At 38.0% G+C, this 13,026-nt stretch overlaps 1 protein-coding gene across 6 annotated transcripts in view; it reads left to right on the top strand.

The window, feature by feature from the left end:
* Pde4b (phosphodiesterase 4B) overlaps positions 1–13,026 on the top strand; it is a 539,654-nt gene that overhangs the window by 498,340 nt on the left and 28,288 nt on the right. For 5 of the 6 annotated variants that reach the window (XM_058581564.1, XM_058581563.1, XM_046450949.2 and 2 more), the window contains one exon: positions 389–501. In XM_058581564.1, the coding sequence (XP_058437547.1) occupies positions 389–501 (113 nt within the window). Of the gene's footprint in view, positions 1–102; positions 122–388; positions 502–13,026 lie in introns of those variants that run through there. The other variant, XM_046450950.2, reaches the window with a different exon arrangement.

A 13,026-nucleotide genomic window follows, 5' to 3' on the forward strand; every position in this document is an offset into this window, starting at 1 on the left:
TAAGGCAGAGAGAGCCTGAGAAAAGTCTTCCTTTCTTCTGCCTTTAGTTTTAGGGCACATGTATGCAGATGAGGGTGTAAGAGACTGTTCCCCCGCCTTCTTCCTCAGAGGAAGTTTCTTGGTAGATCACTGACACCTCATCCAGGCGGGGGCTGGGGGGGGGGGGGAGGCAGGGGTTGAGAACTTGGCACCAGCCGTCTGGGGCAGAGCACCACGGTGATTTGTTCTCCTGGTGGAGAGAGCTGGAAGGAAGGAGTCCGCAAGCAAATAATGAAGGAGCAAGGGGGCACCTTCAGCAGCGCAGCGATCAGCAGTGGCAGCGTTGACTCTGCTATGGACAGCCTGCAGCCGCTCCAGCCTAACTACATGTCTGTGTGTTTGTTTGCAGAAGAATCTTATCAAAAATTAGCAATGGAAACGCTGGAGGAACTAGACTGGTGCTTAGACCAGCTAGAGACCATACAGACCTACCGCTCTGTCAGTGAGATGGCTTCTAACAAGGTAAGCGACCACCACCGTCTTCTACATTAAAGTATGACCTGCTCCCCCGGAGCTCTGGCTCCCTGAGCCTCGGTCTGCAGCAGCATGTTGCAGAGGGCACAAGCGACTGTAAGACTGCTGAGCTCTCAGGAGACTGTTCCAAAGGGCCACACTTTATGTCTCCGTGCTATAGCAAAAGTGTAGCTTTATTACCAGAAAACAAGCTTCTCTAATTGATGCCGTTTAGAATATGTTAAAGGCGAAGGATATATCTTCCAAGCTAGTATACAAATGACAATGCTTCCTTTTTAAAAATTTTACAATCATCAGAAAACTAAAATCTGAATCAGAGTCCACAGGGCTGCACTGCAGTAAGGTGAAAAAAGAAATATATATATATATATATATATATATATATATATATATGAAATTAATTAATTAATAAATTAATTCAACCTCCTTACATCGATGGGACACAATGATTTGCCCTTAAGTTTGGTAAATTCCTTCTAAGAAAGACAGTGGGAGACATTCTAATGTTTCTTTTGTGATGCTGACTTGACCTAAGATAAAAAAGTAACAATATACCTTGTTGTCAAAGACAGTGAGTTTTTAAAAAGTTTGCTGAGCTTCAAAGTGGAATCCTTTGAAATTAAGGTCTACCCATACTGCCAAAAAATGGATTTATTTACCAACTCTAGACAAAACATAGTTTTGAAAAGCTTTAATTTTCTATCATTATATCATTTGTTTAATTAACACCTGGACTTAGGGTGCTAATTTATGTAGGTTATATAGTGAGAGTTGTTGCTTGTTGTTTGTATTTTTCCCTCTTGGAGAATGCTGGCACTCTCTTATATATATATATACACACACACATATACACACACACACATACATATACATACACACACCACACAGGAGCATATATCTGTGAGATTTTTATATATATATATATATATATATATATATATATATATCACTTTAATGGAAGGCCTTGTCCCTATTTCCTCACAAGAGCACTGTTTAGACTTCCCAATCATTCTAGCCTGAGGCATTCTGTTATTGTCTTACATTTCTGAGATTGGGAAGAGGTTCTGTTCCACACCTGCCAGCCTGAGGTGCCCTGGTGAATGTGTGTCCCTCATCCCCCCCCCCCCCCCCCCCCCCGGGTTAAAGAATCATCTTTGGATTGAGGCTGGCTGGCTCCTGCTCAAAACATCTGAGCAGAGGAAGCAGTGCAGCCTTAGGAGGTCCTGAAGGAGAAAAGGAGGTGTGAGGTGAGGGGCAGCTTTTCTTACTCTGGAACTCGTTATTTGTTTATTGGTTGATAAAAGGGCAAAATAAGTCTCTTTCTGAAATTGTAATTCAGAGTTCATTTTGGCAGGGGGAAAAAACAAAAGGGCACCCTTGAGGTTTAAATATCATTTACTGACTTCGAAACTCTCATTTGAGTGCTAAGTTCTGGGACTTTCCGGCTGGTATAAAACCTAACCAACTGCTTCCCCAGGAGGGAGCTAACCTATGTAACTTCTCCAAATCACACTACATGGGATTCTACATAGAAGGATTTTCATACATGCTTAGACTATTTAGAAGCATTAGCAAATACTCTTGTCTCTGTATTTCATGACACTTGAAACCTGAACAAGATGTAGATCCAATATTTGGGGGTGATTTTTTTCAGCATGTTTCATCTTAGAGGACATGATGAATTTCTCGAGTCACCAAGATAAAGCAAGTGACTAATTCCAGAAGGAGAAAAAGAATGCTCACAGAGAAACTACAGAGTGTCATTATTGTTCAACTTGAGTGTTGATGCATTGTAGCATTTTAACAATAGTACCTGGAATGCTGACATTAGACACTGTCTTTCAAATTAATTAAAATAATTTCATCTTCAGCATATTATTTTATAAAGTTTAAGACCAAGGGCTGTGTAGGTCCTGGTGAGAATTCCAACCCCCCAGGCTTCTAGTCCTCCTTTATGGTATCCTGTGCAGGAAACAATGAAAGTTGAATAGAGCTAACCCCAGAGAAAGGGCTAAAGCTCAATAATGACACAGCTCAAGTAGACCCATGTCCTTCACCAATTTTCAAGTTCTAGAGCAAGTTTGTAGAACAAAGCAATTATCCAGCAGATAAACAAAGTCCACCCAAAAGGTGAAGTCGATTTCAATTTTTGATAAAATATCTTTTTATTTAGCTAAAAAGTCTCTTTTCATTTAGCTATTCTTAGTCTGAATTATTCCGTTAGTTATATGGGGTAAAGCTCAAGTATAATGTAAACCACAACACATATGATAACAAAACAATGAGAATGTTTTTGTGGCCACCCCCCCAAAAAAAAACTTGATTTATACTGTGTGGCAGGGGGGGGACTGAATTGTCTATGATAAAAAATAATATTCCACATTCAACTTTAAATTTTGTCAGAATTATTGAGATCTTCATCCAAATTGCCATTTAAAAATATCATCCTCACTATCACGATATTACCAAGTAGCTGTAGCTTATCTGGACATTTGTCATTTCCTTTCACTGAACAAAGGAACCACAGCAAATCTGAGTTACAGAACTGGAAGTGTGAGTGCATTTTAGAAAAGGAGACTATAAAAAGTATAGGCTTTGGAATTGAAAAATTGTGGTTCTAATCCTGTCTGTTCCATTTAGTAATCAGTTTGACTGAGACTGAATTACTTAACTGCTCTAAGACTCAATTTTCTCATCTGTAAAACGGGGATAAAGTGGTGTACCTCCCTCATGAAGGTTTCTGTGTAGATTGAAATAAAACATGTCATAAGAAACCTGACCAATAGGAAAAATTCAGTAGATGATCACTTACTAATAGCACCCACTACATTTTTGCAAAAAAGAATCTGTGCCCCTACTTCTGATTCACCTAAGGATCTGTGTCCCTACTTTTGGTTCAGCTAAATGAGCACTGAGTTTTGTTTGTGATGTCTGAACTTTTAGGGTGCAGATAGGAGAGCCAGAGGCATTACAGAAGGGGCATGTGCAGATGACATACATACGTGCTGGTCGACATGCATATGGTGGAGAGTCAACTGTTTATAGTGGGAGAGGCAAACAGTCTTGCATATTTGTCTCATCTGGGTAGGGTTGTCCTTTTGCTTGTTTATTTGTTTTCTTTAACCCTTTTAGAGTCTAAAGAAGAGTGAGTGACTCAGAGATTACAATTGCCTTTCCCAAGTGTACTTCAGAACCTAGGGAATTAGATAAGGAACTAATTATGTGACTTACAAGACCATAGTCTTCTCCTTCACCCAAATTTTCTTGATCCCTTAATGCTAGTCACAGGTCAAATGGAACTTCAAAAGTTTAGAGAAAGTTGTAGCCAGGAACATTAATATTGCATATAGGTCATCTTCTCAAAAAAAAAAAAACCAAGAAGATGGAATACGGTCAGCAGGAGTTTACAAGGCAGTGACACTGTTTTTCATGATGGAGGGGATGTCTAGTGAATCTTCTGCCTGCCGCTCAAGTTCAGTTAGATGGGTTAGAGCTGTTCTGCTTAAACAGATTGCCTTCTTAGATGTGTTCATTAAGTTTTGTGTTTCAACATTCATCACCTCCTGAATTAGAATTGTCTTACACTTCAGCAAAATGCCTCAGAGCAAAAGTTCCTCAGTGGCAAAACAGTCTCATGTTTTGAAAATAGGATGCTTTGGTTGTGCAGCCATAAAAAGAGGAACGGAAAGAGAAACAGTATAGAAAGGAAGAAAGCCAACAGCCCTCAGCAGGATCCCTAGCCCAACAACGGCATAAACAGTGACCTGTCTTTCTGACCTCCACTATGGCTCAGTTCCTGACCTCCTGTCACCAAAGCCAACCAACGTCATTGGAAGAGGATAGGGGGAATGGCGCAGCTGCTGTGAGGGTGACTAGAATTTCCTGTCTCCTTCCTGACAGACAGTCAGAAAAGTACAGGGTTGCAACAACAGTAGCTGAGGAAGGACCAACCCAGAACAACCCCCAGGAAGGTATCTTGTGATGACTGACAGGAGGATGGGGAAGTGGTCCCTCCCCTATTTTACTGAGAAGTATGAGCTCTCATCCAGGATTTTCAAGTGGAAAAAAGTCAAAGGGGTCATTGGTACCCAGGATATTAAGTTTGTCAAAAGATGAACATGCCATGCTACTCAGTAAAGAGCTATATTCCAGCAACCAGTCACTGTCCTAACTGTCTCCCAAAGGCTCTCCCTTGGCCTTTTCTTTCTCTGCTAGCTTTGCCCAGGGGCAATTTTATGTGCACAATGAAGCTGTAAAAACAGATGTTCTACTTTTGAAAAGTGTAGTACTGGATGTCAATTCATTCTTTAAAACAAAGCATTAGGACTTGGCACTTCAGTGAAGGTTTGCTGGGCAAACCTACCAGATAGGAACGGGAAACAGGTGGTCCTTTCTTAAAGCCTCATGAAATCAGCTGCAGACATCATTGCTGGAGAGGTGAGTCCTCTGGCTGCACAGCTATATTTCTCCCATGTTCCAGGAGTAGCTATACTAGAATAGCAAACACTGAGCATAAAAGCAACTGATTGTCCACGCTCTTGAATGGGAGCCAGGTTGCATGACCTTGGAAGGTGATCGTGACAGGCTGATTGCCCTAACGTTGGGTGAATCATTTTCTATATAACTGAACAATGAATACTGGGGGAAATATTTTCATTCAGCAGAACTGAAAGGACATAGATCTTTGGGGCATCTGATTCACCTTAGAACTCTTTCAGTTGATGGTGTGCAGGAAACCAGTTGTTGAAAGGGTTAAGTGCCACTTTTGCCTAAAATTCAGTGATATGATTGGAGCAGTGTCACCCCTTAGTAACAAGAGGGGTCCTTTTCCTGGACTCCATGCTTTAAGAGAGCCTTGACCTGGGCTTCTTCCAGCTGCCATCTGATCCAGGAGGTGAAGAGTTAATCAGGCCAAAGGAACAAATGTGCTCACCCCTCTAGATCACTCTTTGCACCTCTGATCCTCCACTCTCTGCTCAAATGACTTTGACTCAATGTCCAGGGCCTCTTCCTTGAATGGACTGCAGGAGTGCTCACCCCTGGGCCCAGTAGCCAAGAGGCAGCAACTTGGGGTGGGGGAGAATAGTGGGGTAAAAACTTGAATATGCAGACTATGGCAGAGGGTTCACACAGGCCTGCACTTGAACTCCACAGTGGTGGGGAAAGAGGGCAAGGAGTGGTCCAAAGCTAGGTGTCCCCGCACTACCATAACCAAGAAGTTCAATAATTCCCAACTCAGGCTGACCTGCCAGTTGTGATGAAGGAATATCTGTCAAGGTAGGAGTTTTGGAGATAGCTTAATTGACATCTTCATATATTTATTTAGACTTAGTATATGGCCCACAAATGTTAGTGATGACCTTGAGTTAGAGGGCAGGACAGAATGAAAATCAGTTCTGACAGTCAACTGGGTATGCATAGATTTTTTTTTGGTTTGACTTCTCTCTCTCTCATTACTGGTCAGATTTATATAGAATAAAGTATTGACAGCTCAGGATGAGTATGAGGAGAGCTCAGGAATAAGCTATGAGTTTGAGTTCCAGCTGCCTGCAGTTAGGTACATTACCAAGGACAATTACATCATTTTGATCTCCGCATTTTTTTTAATCTATGAAACATAATAGTTGAAGATGATTATCTCCATGGTCTCCTTCAGCTCCTACATTCATTGATAGAATAATAATGGTAAACAAACTACTTTTACAGCTATAGACTCTGTAGACATTGCACTAAACTCTTTGCCTACAATCTGTCATTAATGGTTACAGTCATCCTGGGAAATAGGTACTATTATTATCCCTGTCTTACAGATGAGGAAAGTGAGGCTTAGAGAGTAGAAATAACTTGCCCGAGGTAAATAAATGAGAGCCACAGCTGGGAGTATAGTTTGGTGTTTGAGTGCTTGCTTAGCATGTGTGAGGCTCATAGTTTAATCTCCAGCAACACACACATACACACACACACACAACTTTTTTTCCTTGAGGCTTGGGATGTGGCTCAGTGGGAGAGTACTTGTCCAGTGTGCACAAGGTTCTGGGTTCTATCCCTATTACCACCAAAGGAAAAAAAAAAATGGGAGGCAGGATTCATAGCCAGGGCCATCTGGCTCACTATCAATGAGCCTAATGAAACAGATAAATGTAGAAAAAGTTTGGAGGTATTTATAATTCTTCTAAGGGAATATTGTAGTGATTGGTAGGAGGTCTTATTCTTCTAATTCTGGCCATTTTTAGTTACATCTGGTTCAAAATTATAGTCTGCCAACTACCATATTCTCCTCCCCTAGGCCAGCCATTCATCACTCTAGGCTCAGTCTTGGCTTGGAATTAGCATCCACTAACATAGATAAAGGAGAAGATTTATAGTTATAGGCAACGAATGCAAACAACAATATTAAACGTTAAACTCTTGTGAATCAGTGTGCTAAACTCAAGACCTATTTGTTTCCTAAAATTCTCCAACATGGCCTGAGATAACAATAAAATTTGGCTTAAAGTGCCCTACCCTACTTCTAAATTCTCTTTTTCTCCCTGCCTACCAAGATAAAAAAGAAAACAGAGAGAAGCTATTCTATCATTCTTATTTTTTAAGAATTTGTATTATCATTCAAATGATTGGGCAATTCCATCAAGTACTACATCCTTTTCAATGCATGTAATATGACCATGAGGCAGAGACTTGATGCTTCAGTAGCAATGACACACAGGCAAATTGCTTCAAAATAACCTGTAGACTATTTCCCTTGTTCTTTCCCTTCAAACAGAGATGAGAAAATTAGCTGATTATTCTTTATGTCTCATTGTTGCAATTACTCTATGGCAAAATAGAATTCTCTTATTGAGTGCAATTCAGTATTTTAAGTTCTAGTCTTACTAACTATAGAGCTTAGAAGTTATTTAGTGCTTTGTAATAAATGTGATTTGTAGTCTATTTTGCTTAATTAAATATTTTTGCATTGATATGTACATAGAACCGTTTCGTTCAGGCTTTCTGCTAACTCACTTGAAAGTTCCCAAGTGGGCAAATCTCTAAAATGCAGACAGGAATTAAGTGGGGGGCATCACCTTTGATTGATGTAACTCTGGCTCGCTGACAAGAGGGCATGATAGTCTCAAAAATCTAATAAATGTCATTTTAGTGAAGGACGCCTCACTATCCACCTGGGAAAAACATTCAGATAGTCATGTTTAGATGGTCCAATATAAATCTTGAACACCAGTCTTTGAAAATAAAGCTACAATACATAAATGGAATAAATATATGATTTCTATCATTCATGCTTTCTTCTTGGGTACAACCCAATCTAAAAGCCCACCAAGTTCTGTGATGTTGTTATCTATGAAAGGAAAGCTAACGGCAGAGCTTGCTCGGGCACTGTTTACCTCTAAGTAAGAGTGGCTCAGTAGTGCAGAAAGCTGGACTCTCTGGGAGCCAGGACTTGCTAAAACAGACAATGCCAGGGCAAACTTGCTCCACAGTCAATAGGGTCACACTCCTGCAGGCCCTGTGCCAACTGTCGATGTGCCTCCCTGCACATCCCTTCACTAGAGGCTTTTTTCAGGGACTTGCCAGCCCTTCTCTGTCTTGCCCACTTGTACGTGATGTTTCCCTCAACTGGTGCCAAACTGTTTAGTCTCTCTCGGATATTTTACTGTAACTTCCTTTGTTTGATTTACTTTAAAGTAACCAAGTGCTTCCACAAAGAAAGGACTGTTAAGTTATTTAGAAATGAAGAAGACAGTAAAACTCCTGTTCCTTTTGTTTCTGTTTTGGGAAGTGCTTGATAGTTTTTTCCTCTTTATGGAGTAGATTTTAAAGCTGTAAACCATGCAATTCTGCTCATCAGTCGTCACATTTTCCTTTCCGCTAATGACTTGCAATTTAAAAATATATATCACTTTACAAACCTAAAACCCTCCAAGCTTAAAGTTTAGCAAGTTTATTAAAATAAAATTAATCTTCGTGGCTCAGTCACTTTTTGTCTTTTATTTTTTATCTATTAAAAATATAGTGAATTTAGGGGCTGGGGTTGTGGCACAGTGGTAGAGCACTTGCATGGCATGTGTGAGGCCCTGGGTTCAATCCTCAGCACCATAAATAAATGTCCATTGACAACTAAAAAAATTTTAGAATATATATATATATATATATATATATATATATATATATAGTGAATTTTGTATTGATTACTAAAAGCTTTACATACTTTCTGTCTTTGCTCACAGGACAATGCATAATCTTAGGCCTTAACCAATTATAAAAATAAATTTGGAGTTCAAAAATCTGAAAGCACAAAATGATTATACTAATTAAAACATGTTATATTTAAGACAAGAAGTGTTGGCATCTGATGCCTGAAAAGAAAATTTTTAAATAATTATTTTGGAAATAAAAGAAGAAATTGTCACTAAATAAAAATTCCTTTCCAATTCAATCATATTAGCCGTGCAAAAGCTGATCAGACAAGACAGAGTAAAGTGTTAAATTGGCAACTATTTAATGTCTTTGGACACTGATGATGGTAACATTTGATAAATCAAACCAACAAAATGATCTAAATATTTTATTTCTAATTATAGTTTTAGAGACTTTTTACTAAACAAAATTCATAGAATTCTAAGGCCATAAGGGAGTCTTAAATATTATCTATTTGAAGTCATTTTACTGATGAGAAAACTAAGGTATGGATTTTCTCATTAACAAAAAGTAGGGTCTAAGTATATAAGGTACTCTTTAGAACTTTGTAAAATATAAAGCACAATCTTGCTGAAAAAGTAATTTTGTTATGGCATGAGTTCTCAGAGTCATAAGCATAATTAGTGGGACCACGGCAATTAGGATATGGGTCCAAGTCCAACTTGCTGTTGGTCTTCAGCAAAAGTCTGATCATGCTTGAAGAAGGCATTAGACATCCCTCTTTAGTTTGCACTAATTTTTAACCTTATTATTCTCCATTTATCTTTCTTGAATAAAAGCTGTGTGTGTCATGATCGGTTCAAATAAAGAGAATAAATTTAGTTTACTGAAAATTTGGTGATCATATATAGCAGGAAATTGTTGGAAGGAGTTACTTTAAATGCCATTGACACTCATTGCTTTTCTTTACTTCTTGCTATTTTAACTTCTTAATTTAAAAAAAGTAAAACAAAAATGTAAAACCAAAAAAAAAAAAAATCTTACAAAGGCAACCAGAGTTAGAATTTTCATCCCCCATTAAAATGATGCCTATAGATCATTTATTTTCAACTTTTCCAGTTAATATAATAATAGCCTCTCCCTCTTCTGGTAATTAATTTTCATTACTGATATTTAATATCTATATGATATTCAGTTTAAAAACTGTAATGTTAATAACTTACCCAATTTGTAATTAATGTTTTCAGTTTTCCATCATTATAACTTTCTACTATCTCTGGTTATTTTCTTAGTTTAGGTTAGAATCCCACAAATGGAATTAATGGGTTAAAGGCTCTTGATCCCTGTTTGCTTTCTTACTAATCCCATTGCCAGAGTTTAAGTAGTAAAAATCCTGTGGTTAGTGTAACTTCCTTTAACCTTTTTCCATTTCTTCCTTGCCTCTCTCTGAACTGAAGATAATAAATTGGAGAGTTTTACCTTGTGGTGAGAAAGTAGCCAAGCCTTAGATTCTTTCCACTACTCAGCAGAGCTGTTAGCTTGGGAAGTTGAAATCAATATGGCAGTTTGACCCTCTCCCTACCTGAGAATGTTCTGCCCAACGGCTCAGTGTAAAGCTCTCACTACTGAACTGATTTCTTGATTATTGAGCCATACTTCCAACATTCTGGTTAGGTTTAGTAGTGTTGTCAGCTACATATTGAGAAACAATACCAATGGAATGAATGCCTTGTATGAATTTTAAATATTGATAGCATGAGAAATGGGTATGCTACATAAACCTCACTCACAGCATATATTTAGAGAGATATTTTTATGTATTTATATACAAATATATAACAACAAATCCAAACATTATGCACAACTATGATACACCAGTAAAAAGTATGGGAAAAACGAATGAAATTTTGATACATGCTACAATATGAACGGACCTTGAAAACATTACGCAAAGTAAAACAAACCAGAGACAAAAGGACAAATAAGAGATTTTTTAAATGTATTCATTAGCTTAAGATGACTTTTAGTTTTTGTTTAGTATTTAGACCTCTGAGTTTATTAGATATTGCAAATATTTGACCATAAAATATGTGCAGATAATGCTCTATTCATCTAAGTATTTAAAATGAGGCAATATAGTAAAAAATGAAGAGAAAATGACTAAGGGAGAATTTTTGGTATGATGTGATTTAGAGAAATTGCTCCCTGCCTAAAAGATTCTTGACATTCTAACTTTGACTCTTTCAGTATGTCCTCATTTGTAATAATTATTTACATTATAATGTAGGACAAAGTAAGAAAAAACTTTTCTTAACATATAATGTAAGAAATGAGAAGAAAATTCCTAATTCCTGCGTAAGTAAAAATGTTTGGTGTTTTGTCTATTGGGATAGGATATTAAAAAAGCTTGAACTAAAAAACTAAAATATTTTAAAGGGGATTCCACTGAGGGGTAAACCATTTAAGAGCTAGAGTAATCATGCTGCTATAAGAGAGGTGGAAATAACATGAGTAACGCCTGTTGAATCAAAACGGTGGGCTTCCAATTTCCTCTCTTACCCTTGATGTCAGAACATCTATTAAAAACATGGCTTAAGAATATTAGTAAGAGTATATTATCACTCGAGAATGAATGTAATTCCATTGCCTAGAAAACTTCCCCTTGCCTCACACATAGCATCAGGCTTACCCCTGGTGTACAAACTTCTTGGGTTTCTTTTTAGACCTCTGCCTACTCTAGCCTTTCTCAGATGTCCATACCATCCTCTTACCAATTTTATTTGTATCACAGCTAACATTTCGGTTGGCTGGAATTTAAGTTGTGTCTGCACCAGATTGCAAACTCTTAGGGCTTGAAATCAGGTTTTGGAATATCTGAGACTCCACTTGGCTTATAGTGTTAGGCTCAAAAGTATCCAGGAGGCCTAGCTCTCTTTCTGTTTAATTGTAAACAAGGAAGAGAAAAGTAAATGAAAGCTTTTGTCAGTTGGTGGTAATTGATTTGGGGTTTGTTTTATTTAGAAAGATGTAAGCAATTCTACTTGATTTGATCATTTAAGACATTGGTTGATATGGCAACTTTTGATAGATTATTCTTCCTCTAACCAATACTAGGACAGGGAATACCCTCACTGATAGGCACAACACAATACCAAAGAGGGAAATGTTTCAGCATTTTCAAAAAACTTAAATTTATGGAACATCTTTAGACTATCCAGTGTGAACTTCCAATATACTTTCTTTATTCAGCACTAGGGATTAAACCCAGGGTCTGCCACTGAGCTACATCTCTAGGCCTTTTTATTGTTTTTGAGACAGTGCCTTGCTAAGTTTGTTAAGGCTAGCCTCCAACTTGAAATCCTCCTGCCTCAGCCTCCCAAATAACTCCAACATACCTCTGCATATCTATTTGATTATGAGAAGCTAGGGACCCTCTGATGGGTCTCTAATGAAATAGTCTCCAACTCTCACTCTGGCGATTCCACTCATATACTATGGTTTAACTGGACAGATGCTCCCCATTTACCCACCAAGCTGAAAGGGCATAGTGCCCTTCTGGCCTGCAGCCCCTCCCTGCCCATTGTGATTGCTACTCCTGGCTCTAGTCTATAATTAAGACAGATGATTTAGATATGTCTGTGTTTACTGATGCAATGGATGTGTTTTTCTTGGCTAGGCCAGTGCATTATTTGTGTGCTTGTCAGGGTGAGCTGCCACTGAATTTTTTTCCTGCTATGTTTTACATTGAAGATGTAAAAAAGATGCAAAACCAAGACTCAAGTGGAAGAATGGATTTGTGCAGAATGGATTTGAGGCTTAGACTGAAATTTCGTTCTCTTTTGCTCAATGATTTAAAAATAAAAACTAAAGGAGAAACCCCCAGGGTAATTTATTATATTATATAATTCATTAACAACACACATAATCAATAAAAATTTGATGCTAGGTGTCAACCAAGGCTTATGATTTTTAGACTTTGGTTTAGATGTTCTTTCCTAAAAGAGACTTCTCCACTGTGACCCTCACTCAGCGGCTTGTTAGTATTACAATGCATGGTTTTTGTCCTAGGTTGTAAATATTGGTTTTTTACTCATCACCTCCATTAGATTGTAAGGTTGTGGGGAGCATGTACACCATGTTCATTATTGTACTCTCAGCATTTAGAATAGCTCTAAGTACATGGTAGCCATTGAAATACACATTTTCAATAAGTATCCATTGCATAAGGTTCAGAAATTTAATCTAAGTTGTTCAGAATCCACAAGAAGGTTAGTGGAAAAATGCATTAGAACCCAGAAATCCTGTTTTCTGTTGTGCTACACATAGGTACTTGCCATGCCTAATTCAAGTTTTTCTAATTGTTAGTTTAGTTGAGAA

The sequence above is a fragment of the Marmota monax genome, unplaced genomic scaffold (genome assembly GCF_021218885.2).
Source record: "Marmota monax isolate L192 unplaced genomic scaffold, Marmota_monax_Labrador192_F-V1.1 WCK01_AAM20220418_F8-fsc00023, whole genome shotgun sequence".
NCBI lineage: Eukaryota > Metazoa > Chordata > Mammalia > Rodentia > Sciuridae > Marmota > Marmota monax.